Source organism: Amphiura filiformis, chromosome 16 (genome assembly GCF_039555335.1).
Source record: "Amphiura filiformis chromosome 16, Afil_fr2py, whole genome shotgun sequence".
Classification (NCBI taxonomy): Eukaryota; Metazoa; Echinodermata; class Ophiuroidea; order Amphilepidida; family Amphiuridae; genus Amphiura; species Amphiura filiformis.
The window spans coordinates 57,716,915-57,733,258 of record NC_092643.1 but is presented as its reverse complement, the minus strand read 5'-3'; the positions used below and the strand labels follow the sequence as shown (position 1 = coordinate 57,733,258).

General features: G+C 38.5%; 1 protein-coding gene across 2 annotated transcripts in view; it reads left to right on the top strand.

Annotated features, from left to right (window-relative positions):
- Nucleotides 1-16,344, top strand: part of LOC140136256 (nose resistant to fluoxetine protein 6-like) — a 52,029-nt gene that overhangs the window by 20,215 nt on the left and 15,470 nt on the right. The window contains exons 3-7 of one of the 2 annotated variants that reach the window (XM_072157980.1): nt 580-652; nt 2,850-2,976; nt 3,722-3,942; nt 4,367-4,541; nt 6,174-6,262. In XM_072157980.1, the coding sequence (XP_072014081.1) occupies nt 580-652; nt 2,850-2,976; nt 3,722-3,942; nt 4,367-4,530 (585 nt within the window). In that variant the 3' untranslated portion in view covers nt 4,531-4,541; nt 6,174-6,262. Of the gene's footprint in view, nt 1-579; nt 653-2,849; nt 2,977-3,721; nt 3,943-4,366; nt 4,542-6,173; nt 6,268-13,378; nt 13,472-14,179; nt 14,343-16,344 lie in introns of those variants that run through there. The other variant, XM_072157979.1, reaches the window with a different exon arrangement.

The window sequence follows — 16,344 nt, the reverse complement described above, 5'->3', positions numbered from 1 at the left end:
CCTCCCTATGACATTCGAAACATTTAAAAAATATTTTAAAATTCATTTAAGGTCATTAAGGGGTCATAAAGGGGTCAAAGGTCAAGTTTTCCAAAATGCTCCGATTGAGCTGAAATTTAAACGCAATGATCCTTATGACATTCTAAACATGTTGAAAATATTTTAAAATTCATTTAAGGTCATTAAGGGCCATTACAGACTCTGGGTGACTGGGTGACAGTGGTATAGGCCTACCACAATATACTTTCGAAGCCACATGGTTCAGCTATGGTGCGGTTATCGCTCTAGTTTTGTCAGGGGCACTTTTCCCTCTCATTTTTCCCCACCCGCTCCCCTTTCCCACCCCTCTGGCTACACTACTGCTTACGAAAGACACAACAGGGGGTTGGTTAGGGTGCAGATTTCAAATGGTGTCACACGACCCATATTCAGGTAGCCCCACTTGAAATTCACACTCCCTCTGTGGAAGATTAAGGGCATGTCTTCCATAGGGGGTATGGATTTCAACTGGAATAAACCAATTCAAGAATTTATGCGGCAGGTAAAATTGTTCGGTTTTTTTCTGTTCATATTTTGCAGCTAACGGTGTCAATTTCTTGGGGAATATGTATGCCAAAATCTTGCAGCGAAGATGATATCGAAATTTTAATAAGTAAGTGATGTGCTGATAATTATCTAAAGATATGTAAAATAATCAAGCCAGCTAGGAAAAAGGTGTAAGGATTGTTTCATGAAGCTCTGCCCGGAGACCATACACTCTAATTTCGTAGTATTCATTTTTAAATATACGGTCCACAACTTTTAAGTTCCCCCTAATACTTTTTAGTATAAGTCAAAAAATATTTTACGAAATGTCAAAAGGTCAAAAAAGATCTGTATAGCCCTATTTGTTTTACACATATGGACCAATTTATTGCGTCACACGTCATTGCGTTCAGTCACATTGGTTAATTGTGTAAGAAAAGAAGCCGTTTTAAAAGTTGCACCTGAGTCCATAATTTAAAATCTATGGTCCATAGTAGTCAGATTTTTAACAAACACATGCATAACCTGGCCTACTGTATTGTATGACAGCTGACAAAACGTCTCTGTTTTTACATAATGAATCATTGTGACTGAACGCAATGACGTGTGACGCTATAATTTCGTCCATATGTGTAAAACAAATACGGCTACCCAGACATTTTTACAGGTTTGCATTTTGTCAAATATTTCTCGATTTATTTTAATAAGTATTTAGGGGGAATTTATAAGTTGTGCACCCTATAGAATCCATATTCATTTAATTTTCATCCCGTAATTATTCTTTGAGATGAGATACTAGTATACGAATCCAATTTCACGCATTCCTACACCTCAATGGCAGCCATAGCTGGGCCCCCTTCGGCTCAATCTCACCTGAAATTTGAAATGATGCGGTCTCGGAAGCCAGTATTTTAAATTGCATTCTATCACCCGTGTTACACGTAGACAAAAGAATGCTGACAGTTTACAACACAAAAGAATCTAACATCGATTTTTAAGCGGCTATAATCCACCCAATTGGGCAGTCACAACACCAGTTTGGTGTTACCAAATCCTGACCATGACTTGGCTCGTTGGATTCGTCTATACTGCTCATCACCTTGAACCGCCAATCTTATAGTTTCCGTTTTTTGACAATATCGCATTATTTGACAAAATTAACCAATTCATTCTGTTACATCCCCCTCCGACAAGACGAACTATTCAAATTTGATTTTGTTGTTGTCATTTTTGAGAAGAATCTTTTTTTTTAAATGACAAGGCAATCTTATTAGATTTCATGAGTTTCTTGTCATTATGATGAGAAAAAAAGTGATCCGCCCGGGAATCGAGCCCACGACCTTACTCACAAGACCGGTGCTTTAACCAATCGGCTATGGAAGCTTCATGATTAAGCTGGCTAAAATTCGAACCACTAAGCGCTAACTTATCTTCTTCCCGCAAGTAGCCCATAATAGATAGATCTTCGCTGTAGAGGAAATATATTACATAGATAAAAATTCCTTTAAAAAAGGAATGGGGCGCCCAATGTGAGCTTGGACGTGATGGTGAATTCCATGGTGTTTAGATTTGGTATTATAATGATTTTGATCAATAATTGCAAGAGAAATGTGTGACATGATCGATATATTAAATGCACATAATTTCCACCAGGTTCGCCGATAAGTTTAAGCATGTGTTAAATGGCCGATTACTTATGGGTTTGATCGATATATTAAATGCACATAATTTCCACCAGGTTCGCCGATAAGTTTAAGCATGTGTTAAATGGCCGCTTACTTATGGGTTCGAATTTCAGCCAGCCCAGTCATGAAGCTCCCGTAGCTGAGTGGTTAAGGCACAGGTCTGATAAACTTAGTCTCGGGTTCGATTTCCTGGCGGGATCACTTTTTGTTCTCCATATTATGCGATTCATTTTGATTCAAATATTATTTGAAAAGATTGCCGTGTCATTTTGAAAAGATCTTTTATATCCACCTACGAATAGTCATACTTGTCAAATTTAAATGGATTCTGTTGTGAGGAGTTCATTTTAATAATAATACATGTAAAGCTGAATTTAGATTCCATCGCCGAGCGACGAACGATTGCATGAAAAAAAAATACGGTACCTGGGAATATGCAGTGTAAAAAAACAAATCGCCACCGAAAAAAAAATCGCCGCCTTCGGAACAATGGTGCGTCCCGTTGACCGGGGCTAAGTCATATTTTCGTTCAGTTGTGGATGAAATTTGTTCTTTACAAAAAAAAAACCTGTCGTAACTATCAACGTTTTGTGACAAAAATAATGGACTTGATTCGAATTTGATTGAAATTTTTTTCAGAACAAGTGCAGGTCCCGTTCTTTCATTTGATACGAAAGTCGACAGGCAGATCAGACAAAACACCAGGCGTGGTTCATTGCAATCAGATTCCTGCAAAGTCTTACGATGCTGGATTTATCTGTGTTGTGTAAGTATTATAATTAAAGGAAGAGGAAGGTGACCTGATATATTTGGAAAATCGAATTCTTTAAAACTTACGTATAACATAAAATGTCGTCCCTTTCACACAATCATGCAAAAAGAACACATCAATGTTCCTTGTAAATGTAACTAATTCCTTATGGAATTACTGACATTTATACAGCGTGATAATGTATATAGGCCTATAATCATGATCATGTAATGATATTCTTGATATCAAATGAGAGATCCTATTTTTCTCATTAACATATAAATTAGGATTTCCAAATCGGTGTATTTCCAAAGATATCATCAAAAACAGTTGAATTTGTCTTAAACGTAGTATACTATAGGCGAGACTAAATTTGACAGTTTGTTGATGATTTGGAACGCCTAATTTCAATATGTTAATGAGAAAAATACGAGCTTTCACCTGATATCAGCCTTAGCAAGCTAATTAACGTGTCCAGTTCCGCACTCTCGTCCATGTTTATAAGGGTCTTGCTTCATATACACCTGCATACCTGTCCTCGATCCATCCTTCACACCCGTCATTCTGGGTACTCATAGCGCTCCACTGATGCCACTTGCCTTTCCATTCTGAGATCCCACAAGTTGGCTGGTGACAGAGCATTTTCGATCATTGCCCCTGTTGCTCCAAGTACTTTACATGCCCAGTGTAGCACACACTCTGTGCTGTACTGATATCTATGATGATAATCCAAGATATTCATGTTTCATCTCGCCAATAGAACTCTGAGCTCGATCCTCGGTTTCTTGATGCTCCTTGGTGCGGCCGTCGATGTCTACATACGATGGTTCGAATCTCCGCAGAACATAAACGGCTATCAAACAATTGACAGTAGTCCCGTAGATTCGAAATCCGAACGGACACCGCTAATTACAGGAGGCACTCCCAACGATAGCGTACATGTGGAGGTTCAGCGACATAATCAAACACCTAAGAAACAAGGTAGATGAGGCGTTTTTTACATAAAGATTGAAAAATGATTCCAGGTGGTTTTAATTTTTTACTGGTGTTAAGTGCTCGGATAGCGACGTTTTCACGTATTTTTGTGGGACCTGAGAGCACATCAGACATATCGATTTGCATTTATAAAACGAGGAATGTCCTTCTGGTATCTAATAATTTCGATTTGTTTTAATTCGCGATATGATACACATTTTATGGCAAATGATAAAAAAATTGAGTTTTCGAAATCTAACAATCCTCGCAGTAAATTGTATAAATCCAATGATATGTACTTTAAGCATGTTAAGTGTTCCAGATGTAGCTGGGATGAAAAAGTTTGACCTTTCACATGGAAGATATAGATTATTTCCCAAAAACCTGAAAAATTAGGCCTTAAAACACGATGATTTTTGATTTTTTGCAGGTTTCTTAACCAGGTTCCTTCTATGCTTTGCCGTGAATCGGTCTCTAGAAAAATTACTAAATACTAAGCAGGGTGACAAAAGTGTAGGATGTCTAAATGGTATACGTGTTCTTAGTATATCATGGGTAATACTGGCGCACTCTGCTACTCTATCCACTCAATGAACGTATGTATGGTAAGTAACCTAGTACTTCGATTTGGCCCTTTGAAAGTTAGTATTTCCTATTCCGTTCTCTATCTTGTAGCGTAGAATACGCCACAAGAGAGCGGGATCCGTATTAAGGGTAGACGAGGTATTGTTGGTCGAAGCAACCTAAAAATCGATTTCCATTATCTAGATCAATATATTATTGAAAAATAACACCTTGATGTTTTGCAAAAGTTCATTCTGCAAATCATATACTTTGCAAACTTGCTTAATTTATTGTTGTTAATGAGTTATGTTCTGATGCCCGCTATTTTTACTCAAACGCGGTTGTGTAGCACACGTGACCTGTTTGCCGCTCCTAATTAAACAGTATGATAAATACGCATGTACAAAATATAATATTATATACAGTTTAGGCTGTTCGAAGCGGCGGTTGAACCGTTGAAAAGATCGGGAATTTTTTTAAAATTAAATTAATTTTATACCGTCTTCATAAGTGATTTAATAAAAATAACATTGCATTCATGAATCATGTGTTTGAACTACTTTGAGCTTTAAAAAGTTATCGGCCAGCCGCGCCGGCAAATAGACTGCCAATCTGGAAAGTTACCGCCCCGGCCAATGGCCGTTGGACCCGAACGCTGATGGCGCCTTCATGAAAGAAAGATTTTTTTTTTTTTTACAAAACCCTAATTTTTAAGACGGTTCAATCATCACACCAGATCGTAAACAAATCGTTTCTGGGTTTGATTGACGAGTGACATCAGACGCATAATAGTATTGTTCATATCTGGCTCCGATTATAGTCAAATAAAATTTGAAAAGGAAATTTACATATAAATGGAATTTGTATTTACACGTGAATTTTCTGTCTAGCATTTTTCCTATTCATATACGACAAATTTACGATAAACAGGAACATTATATTTATTCATTTATTTTTACATTTTTGGCTGCGGCTATTCAAACTTATTAGGCCTACATGTATGTAACACTGCTGCTTACACTACGTTATATTGCACTGAATTGATTTTGCTTTGCAAAGTTAAGAATTGAGTGGGATTATTGGTATGGTGATCACTTTTCAAGTTGACCAAAATATAATTTTTTTCTTGATGACCGACCCATCTGATTTCACACCACCAAATAGAATTATATGGTTGTGCGCCCTTAATTTCACTTCTCAGAAAAACCCAATTTAAGCATTAAAATGAGCAGAAATTTGCATAATTTTAGCCAAATTTGGATTGGTCATGATTAGTAGGCCTAATATTAATTCCTGCAAGTGTACCACAGATGGGAGAGATCGAATAACTTTTAATGATTGTAAGCAGCCTTTTCTTTACAGAAACACTGGCATGGTTTTGCCTGTAAAATAGGCAATTCCCGGACATCGTAGACTTCGAGGGCCAGTCGTAAAAAAATACTAACCTATATTTTTCCCAGCCAGGGGGATCAGGCAAGGGCTGATTTCAATCATCATAGATGTCGCTTAAAACTGAGTCGCTCCGGTGAAGAAAAAATGACGTTTTCTTAAGGCAAATTTAGCACATATCTCTATGGGACTCTGATTTGGTGGTGTGAGATCTGAAATCATGTCTATTATTTGGACGACCAAACAATAATGCGGTATAATTTTCACTCTGTTTTATTCTTAAGATGATACAATCGAAGTCTATGCCATGATACGACGGCTAGATTTTACCGTCGTATTACAAGCCGAATATGCTGTTGATACGTTCTTCTTGTTAAGGTAGGGTTGAATATGTGTGAAAACAATTTAATTATATAAATGTATTATTCTGAAAAAACAACAACACCGACATGGCAGCTTTTTTGAAAGTTTTTTTTACATATATGATACGATTTTATTAGCACAAAATCGTTGGCTGGTTTATATTATATGTACTAGTATTATGAGGGTTTATACCTTTTAGTAATAATATTAAACAAAGTAAGAACTGGACTCCTTGCATATGCCTGAGGCGCATATCCCTCGAGAAAGGCGCAGGATTGGTTGTTTTGGTAGATTTCCCATACTTAAGGTATAGGGAAATTTTACACTTTGCCACACAAAACATGCTTTTAAATTGCACAAATAACATAAATAGCTAGAAGTATATGCAATTGACAAGGGTTAAGGGTTTTAACATAGCGGCTATATAAGCAATTATGACATTTATCCCCAAGTCCCTTCTAGCCGTCAGCAATTTGTGGAATGTATGCAATTATTAACTTAGAATCTTTTTCATATCTGAGTTGCCTCCAGTAAGCGGTATTTGTGCTATTTGTGCAATTGGTACATGGTGGAAAGGGCTTTAACGTCGCGGCTATATAAGCAATTATGACATTCATCCCCCAAGTCCCTTCTAGCCGTCAGCAATTTGTGCAATTTATGCAATTATTAACTTAGATTTTTTTCATATCCGAGTTGCTTCCAATGATCACTTTTTGTGCTATTTATGTCTAATATGGGCTGCAATAGTAGGACTATAACTGATCTCTACCATGTCTACAGGGTGTCCTTGAAAGGACCCTATATCGTTGGAAACTGAATTTGTTTGGTTACATAAACGCATAAACGAAACATTTCTAATTAACCGATGTTGTTGAGGAATACAGTAAGCCAAAAAATTAAGGTACCACTTATGTTCACCTCCTGTATATTCTAAATAAAGACAAGCATGTCATAATTGGAACCAGCAGCCGATAGCTGCATCTTTTAGCTCGAATTTAAGACCTCATTCGTTGAAATTCTCCAAGAAATACAGACACGACGATTCCAAAACCCAAGGAAGATACCAATTTAAAAGTTGCAGTTTGCTGCATTAAATGCCCTATTGATTTGTACACAAAGCGTTCGTGAACAAGAGAACTAGCCCTGTGCTTCCATTGATTATAGCACGGTTAAAACCAGCGTCGTGCTTTCATTGATTAGAGAACACAAAATTGCAACTTTTGATTTCGTTTCTTCATTAGGTTTTAGATCACCGTTTCTTTAATTCTCAACTAATTTTAACAAATAAAGTCTTAAATCAGAGCTAAAGAGTACAGGTATTGACTGCTTGTTTTAATTTGGACATATTTGTCTTTATTTAGGATATACAGGAACAGAACTGGTACCTTAATTCTTTGGCTTACTGTATATCAGCTATCACATACTTTTTGAATTTTGACAAGTGGCCACTCCGTTTTGAACTACAAGAATTTTACGAAACTACCTCATTTTCAATCTGTTCCACGGAGTCAAATATCTACACTCATAGAAATGACCTGTTCGCCATGTTGGCGTAATTCAAAAGGAGTAAGTTTGGACAACTCAAAAATAGTGTAAAAGTTGCCAAAACAAAATTCATTTTAGTTATCCGAACTTAAAAAATGCTGAAAAAGCTCAAAAAGTTCCGTCAACTAATCAACTTTGTTGGCATTACTTAAAAAGTCGATGTAAGTCGTTGCGTCAACTTTTTAAGTAATGCCAACTTCTGAATTCGAGTTCAGGGAACTTAGAAAAATAAACAATGTTCAAAGAACCAATTAGTTGAGTTATTGTAACTCAACATGTAAGTTGATGTAACTCATTCATAAGTTACTGGTACTTATTGTTTTGAGTTATTCCAATTTGGTACTTTGTTACTTAATTCACGTAATTGGATAATTTTCTGCACAATTAGCAGTATTCAAATATTTATTTTTGTAATCAGTGCAAAATTTTGTATACTACACCTCTAGAAAATTATGCTAACCTAGGCTAGTTTCATTTTTCTGAGTTGTAACAACTCAATAAAGTAAGTGCAAATGAGTGGGACCAACATAATGATATCGAGTCAGCGTTACTCTAAATTGTACGCGTTGGCATTACTCGGAAAGTTGACGCAACGACTTACATCAACTTACTGAGTAATGCCAACGAACAAGTTTTATGAGTGTACCAATGACCAGACTTGTAGTGACTCGACTCGAAATGACTCGACTCGACTCGAGTTTTGGTGACTCGATGACTCGACTCGAGGCAAGGTGACTCGACGACTCGACTCGACTCGAGGGTTGTTGAATCGATGACTCGACTCGACTCGAAATTTAATGACTCGACTCGATGACTCGAGGCTTGTGACTCGAGTCACTGTGGCTGAATCGACTTTTTAAAAATGACTCGAAAATATAAATTATACCTTAATATTTCTAATAATACCTGCATGTTTTCTTCCACACATCTCAGTGTATTGTGATTCTTATATTTTACAAAGTGGGCTTACTATCTCTCAGCATCTTTATAATAACTTAAAATATAAATTATATGTATGTGTGTACAATGTACATGTATGATTGCCTGTCGATCTGGCTAAAGGATCCACCATTTTTTTACATGCTTCAAACTTGGCATGGTGGAAAAGTCCATTGTCCATCATTGCTGATTACTAGTACCAGACTTATAGTGCTCGTACCCGTACTCATGGTACTCGAGTCCCAATTTCCATACCCGTACCCGTACTTGTTCCTATGGCTTTGGACCCGTACTCGTACTCATGCCCTATTTTGTCTTCGGACTCATGGACTGGGACACGGACCCATACTCATGGCATGGGACCCGTACCCGTATTCATGGTCCGGGACACGTACCCGTACCCATGGGTACCATACAGTATATGGCTACACAAATGCAGGAAATCCCACTGTGAGTCCTCTGATCATAATCAAAACAAATAGGTTACATCATGGATGGGGTTGGGTGGGGAGTAACGCATGGATCCAGATAGCAAGTGCCCTTAATTTTATTTTAGCCTGGTCCTGGGCCCTGGAAAAGGTAAATCCAGCCGTGGCTACACAAAATGTACATGAATGCTACACACATGTCATTGTAACAGCCTGTGCACACACCCTTACATGTATGCTACATGTCTCATTCACACAATGACTGATCAATACAGAAAAAAAACCCAGCAAACTGGGAACATTTTGAGATACTTTCTTTTTTGTGGTGAATTTCAAGTTATCATGTTAAAATATCATTATTATAGCTTTTATTAATCATTTTGATTATTCCCCATCAAAATGCACTCCTCTGCATGCTGCACACATGAAGAACTACATTGCAATGTGACTGACTGGTGTGTGCATTTCCACCAGCCACATGTACTTCTTGTGCCCATGCAGGCTTGGGCTTGTGCATCTGAGTCAAATGAATAGAGAGGTTCTTACCATATACAGACATTTGGGATGTATATGAATTTTAAAATATTAATAAAACATGGATATAATTATCCAGATGTGCATAATAAGACTCGAAAGCTACATCATTACTAATTCTTAGTCAGTGGGAGTGGTCTAGTTCGTAGACACATTTCTGATTGGACAATCGCATGATTTCGGGTGCCGTCTATCAGGCCGTAGACGACCCCACGTCATCATGCGTCTTGATAATGCGTAACTCGCGTGTAGAGGTGCGCGTATGTATCGCGCTGGATGCGTAGACTAGTGCGGAATACGCGAACGCGCTAGCAATACGCGCAACAGAATACGTGAAGTTGTAAACAAGTTTCGTTCATTTTATAATGAGGGAGTTTTTATGACGGTAGCTTAGTTTTTGCTTTAAAAATTTGTTTACAGTTATTAAAATAATATTTAACTGACTAAGAATGAGAATAAACGATAGGAATTTTCATTTGCCTATCCTCTATTTATGATAGACGACAGGCAGGTCCAATATTTTTATCGTAGTGGATACCGGCTGCGCCGGCATCCACTACTCAAAATATTGGACCTGCCTGTCGTCTATCACACGGTAGAGGATAGGCAAAATAAAAATTCCTATCGTTTATTCTCTAAATATATGTTGAAATTAGTATTGCACAGTCTGGCTGTCCATACTGTACATAGACATAGTTTTTTCACTTACATCCCAAAATATGCCACCTTTAGGCTAGATTCACTATGACCACCAATATTTGATATCTTTTTATACTTGATTAATTAATTTGTTTATACCCATACCCATAATAGGACCCATACAAGTACTTGAAGTCCCAATTTCCATACCACTACTGGACCAGTACCCGTACTCGAGTCCCAATTTCCGTACCCATACTCGTACCTGTACCCATGGCTCCGTACCCGTACTCGCACCCTATTTTGAATGGACCCATGTTGAATACTCATGGCTAGGGATCCGTACCCGTACCCTTACCCATGACCTGAAATCCGTACCCATGGCCTGGGACCCGTACCCGTACAAGTACTCGTGGTCCTGGACACGCACCCGTACCCATACTCATGGCGGGTCCTAATGGCAATACTGGCAAGTCTGACTGATTACTGATTTCCACAATGCACTGGATGGAGCACATAGATTCATAAATTAATATTATGTACTCTCACTGGGATTTTGATTTAAAAAAAGTACAAATTCATGCAAATTGGGCTATCAAGTTGACAGCTGGTATCATGAGCATATAAAACGTGAACTGACTCGAAATGACTCGACAAAATATATCCGACTCGACTCGACTCGACTCGACAGAATGGCCTGACTCGACTCGACTCGACTCGACTCGACTGACAACTTCAAATGACTCGACTCGACTCGGACTCGAAGGCTTCATGACTCGACTCGACTCGAGACTCGAGGGCTCGATGACTCGACTCGACTCGGACTCGACTTTCAGTGACTCGACTACAAGTCTGCCAATGACAATTATAGATGCCTCATGCGCTGATGATTCGCAATGACCGAATACAGAGCATCGATTGATATTTGAATTCGTGGAAAGGTTTGAAAATGAGGGAGTTTCGTAAAATTCTTATACAGTCATGGACAAAAGTTTTGAATTTTTTTATTTTTGTATCAAATGCAGTTTTTATTCATATTAGGAAGAGGTTTTTTGTTCTGGAGTAGTGCTCAGTTGAATTTAATTGAAAGGTGCAAATGTCCTTTGATGTTTACATCTCACAGTTTGTCAATTACTTACCTGAGGAAGCGCATTACAATCGAAGGATCAAACAATTATTGCAATACATTTTGCCGGTCTCTTTGTATCACAAAATGAGATTAAAGACACTAGCAAACTTTATTGGTGAAACAAAAACTTAAAACTCTCACTCTGACATGTTCAGATAAGTCTTTTGCTTGAGAAAACTTCACTGAATATTTGGTGTGTCCACCATTGCCAGCTCAAGCTCACGCACGCGACTTGGCATCCTCTCGACCAGGTTTGCCAAGATTCCTTGTGGAATATATCGCCATTAATCAATAAGGACGTGTCTAAGTTCCTGCAGGGTGATTGGTTGTTGTCCATGTTACCTAGCCTGCTGGATACTTCTGCCCATAACTTCTCTATAGGATACATATCCGGGCTCAAATTCGGCCAGTCTAGGTATTCTTCATACTCATTTTCAAGGAATTCCCTCACGCGTCGGGCTCTGTGCGCCGTGGCATTGTCATCTTGGATCACGAAATTGTTCCCGAAGTCTCACATTCTGTTCGTAGCCGAGTGCAGGCTTCGTGCGGCCATGGCGGCAAAGTCTCGGAGAGATCGGTTTTCCCTGGCGGTTGTCTTTCGGGGCCGACCTGACCTTGGTCTAGGTGTAGTAGTTCCGATCTCTCGACGTCTCTTCAAAATTTTAGAAACTGCACCTTGTGTAACTGCTAAAGCGACACCAATATCCTTCTGTTTGTACCCACTAATACGTAAGTCAATGACGCGGGCGTATGATCTGCGCTCAACTCGCACCCCATGATCAGAAAGCTGCTTTCTTCACACGGTAATGCAAAAGCCAATGTAACCTTAGGATCAAATCGCTGAAATAACTGAAAAGAATGCCCGATGGATCATTGGTCAGGCATAAGAAGCCATTGTGCTACATTTTCGCAATATTACGTGATATGGAATGGCACCTAAGTCCTTTGCCAGACACCCGTGATCCATTTTGCATGGCTGACGGGTCATTTCTGGTAAGATATCTGCATTTAAAAACAGGGCTATGCAAAAAATAAAAATATTCTTTTGTCCATGTATGTATTTCAAGAACGGTTTGGTCAAAATTCAAAAGTATGTGATAGCTAATTTAACTTCCTCAGTTATTTAGTTATGTTTCTGCTGGCGTTAAAATACCTAAACAATTAAGTTTCCGACAATACAGTTCTTTCAGGGACACCCTGTACTGGTCAGTGTATGCTCCCCGGGTATTTCTACATCTGTTTTTCAAAAGAGAAGCCTGAGCTTGAACCAAAATATTGCTTGGATAGCCTCCTGTTGGAATCCCCCCCCCCCGGGGGGGCACTCCAACTTTGCAGGTGATGCGAATGTAGGGCTGTTAAGACCCCCTTTTTCAGCATCGCTGTCACCCATTTTTTTACGAACATATGCTCTGTCACCCGAAGACCCTTATTTTTCCATTTGATCTGTCACCCAAAGACCCTTACAAGTTCAATTTGAACAGCAACTTTCATTTATCACTGATTTTGTTACTTATTTTGAAAAAACAAAGAAATTTGAAGCCATTTAGAACTTGAAATTTGATTTTTGAGGTTTCTGTGGCGCTGTTTCGGTTCTCCCCCAAAGATTCCATTTAAAAAAGGGCATGTTCTCACCCAATGACCCCATATTTTTTACATTTTGCTCTCATCTAATGCCTAAAATCATGCTCTCACCCAATGACCCCATATTTTTTACATTTTGCTCTCACCGAATGCCCCTGGGTGCCAAAGTGCCAGCTCTACACCTATATCCATTTTAAATTGAAGTGACCCCCACCCCCGGGAATTTTTCCCATGATCAATTTGACATCGCCTTTGAGATGGTAATTATGACTGAAAATAACCTACCGTAGTTGATGCAGTAATATATAAACATCTTACATCTTTCTTGAAGTGGTTGTCTGCTAACTTATTTAACTTTGGGGAAAATGGCTCATACCAACGGCAAGCTTCCTTGGGGGTTATTTTACTTTCATCGATTTTGGAGGTAAGTGTAAACATTATTGATTAACAATTACTAATATTCTTGTGTTGTAAAAGAATGGAGAGGTAACTTTCTTGTCATTTATTCAACTTCGAGAACTAATCAAAATTTTAAAACCATTTTCTGCAGATAATGAGCTACAATTAATATATTTAATATATCCTTACCGCTTGTCGCTAGAAAAGGAATTTGCTAAATTTATATGGCATACGCGACGTACACCTCAAATCGTCAAAATGTACCCAAGAGGGTCCAAATTACAAAGAAAAATAAACAAAGGACCACTTTCTCGCTGAAATAATACTAAGCTTTTTTGTAACCAATTAATGCTGATTACAAATATGGTCATAAAAATGTAAAATTCTGAAATTTTTTTGAATTTTAAAAGAATTTTGAAAGCTGTCGTCTGCAGTTGATGGTGGAGAGAGGAGGGTAATCCCGTCGATAAAGTTTTAGTCACCGTTATCTGTATAATGGACTATTTCAGTTTAAATCCAAACCCCCTATGGAAGACATGACCGTAATCTCCTATGCAACATGTGCAAGGGGTATAGATATTAAATGGAGTCACCCATTCAGGTAATCCCATTTGAATTCGCACACCCTGTGTGGAAGATTAAGGTCATGTTTTCCATTATGGTTGTAGCCTGTAGGCCAAAGGATTTCAACTGGAATAGTCCAATTTATTTTCCTTATTAAATTTCTGTCCAGGTTGACTCCTGTTTATGCAGCCATGATCTTATTCATCATATTTTTGGATCCATACATTGGAAATGGGCCACTCTGGTATCGCTACATTGATCATCCGTCTTGTGAAAAATATTGGTGGAGAAATTTGTTATACATCAGCAATTTTTTTCCAAAAAGTGAAATGGTAAGGTTAAATACAATACTTAATTCCGGTGAAAATGTTATTAGTAATTTATAACTTGATGAGTTGTGTGTGGAGGTGATGGGTGGGGTGTGGGGTACGGGTGTGTGCGTGTTCTTCCACTTGTTATCTTAAACGTTAATATATTAAACATGTTAGACCGTTAAATTATTTCAATTAAGGGCGTACTACACCCATATATTGGTTAGATTGGTCTAAAAAAATATTCAGGCGATATATGCACGGATCATGTGAAATAAAAAAAAAATCGTGAAAGTGTGCTTTTTCACCTATTTGTCTTAAAGTTGATTGGTTGATAAGGACGCTTATTATTTTAGCGATAGTACCAGACGGCATAGGAAGCGCAACACGTGACGTACGAGGCTGGCGAAGATACAGGGCTGTCGGCCCATTCAAAATAGGCCTACACGGTTAGCAATTACAAATGGAAATTTAACATACTTGCAGTGGGGTACTTTGTCGAACCCCGACGGTTTTAGAGTAAGATAATTTTGCTTTGACACCACATAACAAATTTAGAATTGTTTGTGAAGATTTCATAATTACATGTTAATCCAATGGCGACCTCAAAATTGGCGATATCACTTCCATCACCGCCTGGATAGTACGTAGGCAATCTCCATAGGGATGGGCGATACCAGCTTTTGGTACCGATTGTCGATCTAGAGCGGCAGGGGGTGGGGGCCGAATTTTTAGAAAAAAATAAAATAAAATGAAAAAAAAAATCGCCGCGGAGCGCGCTTGCGCGACGCAGGGGGTTGTCTAAGGGGGGATGTTCCCCCCTCAGAAGTAAGAAACTTATGCAAAATGAAGATCTAATTGAGTGGTGGACAATTTTGGCACTATTAGGCTATAGTGTAAAATTTTAGTTGAAAAAGCCACAAATTTGTGAAATTAATTCCCTATAAATTGTGTTAACATAGGAAATTTGCAAATGCCGAAAGAAGAGCGAAAATGGTCATATGTTTATCCACTACGCTGTCTGAGGACGGATGTTCCCTCCTGAGAAGTTTGAAAAATTTGCAAAATGACGGTCCAATTCAAGCCATTTGGTGCATCATTTTTACACCATTCAAAACAATAATGCTTAAAAAAAAGGGCCCGAACTCAATTTGCAAAATTTGAGATTCGTAAACATGGTTAAAGCCGTGCATAAATCGCCGGGATGAAGTCGGTAGGAATAATAACTTTGGTGGCAAATGTGACGGACCCTGTATCGGCAGGGCCGCACTAGTAATTTTCACATGCTTTTAGGATGCGGACCCGCCTTCAAGCCCAATTCCCAAAATAATCGCAGGCCATTATTAGAGGCCCTATTTCCAATCGACCCGACTACTGCGGGTTTTTATTAAGCATAGCCCTACTCAATTACGTGAAATTTAACCTTCCTTTTCTCTCCTCTTTTTCTCTCTTTTCTCTTCTGCTTCCCCCCTTTCTCTTCACTTCTCGCCTTTCCTCTCTTTTTTTTTTTGGGGGGGGGGGGTAGCGGGCCCGAGCCGGCGCTCCCCCTGAATCCGCGCCTGAAATGAGTAGGATGTATTTGTTCAGGGGACGCGGGGTACGTGTGGCTGTAGGCCTACCACATTAATGAACTAAACTTACTCTTCGTGGGATTACGAATCGTAAACACAAACAACACAGGTGATAATAAAACCAGTAGCAAACATCACTTTAATCAACTAGGTGCAACAAGTTTACAACTTTCTTTTTAAAGCCTTAATGTACGATCGTTTTAAATTTTTAGATTTTTCTTTTTTTCTTCCAAAATGATAAAATAGTTAAAGGCCCATTCAGTGATTTGCTCATCCGGACGATAGTAAAATCATCAAAATTCAGATTTTGGTACCTTTGTCATTGTCATAGATGTGCCAAACATAGCCTGCGAGTGGTTCAGCCGAAAGACATTTTACACGAATCTGTAATTTAGATACTGACAGTATCTAAATTAGCTACGTGCATATATTTGAATGTGGCTTCAACTTCG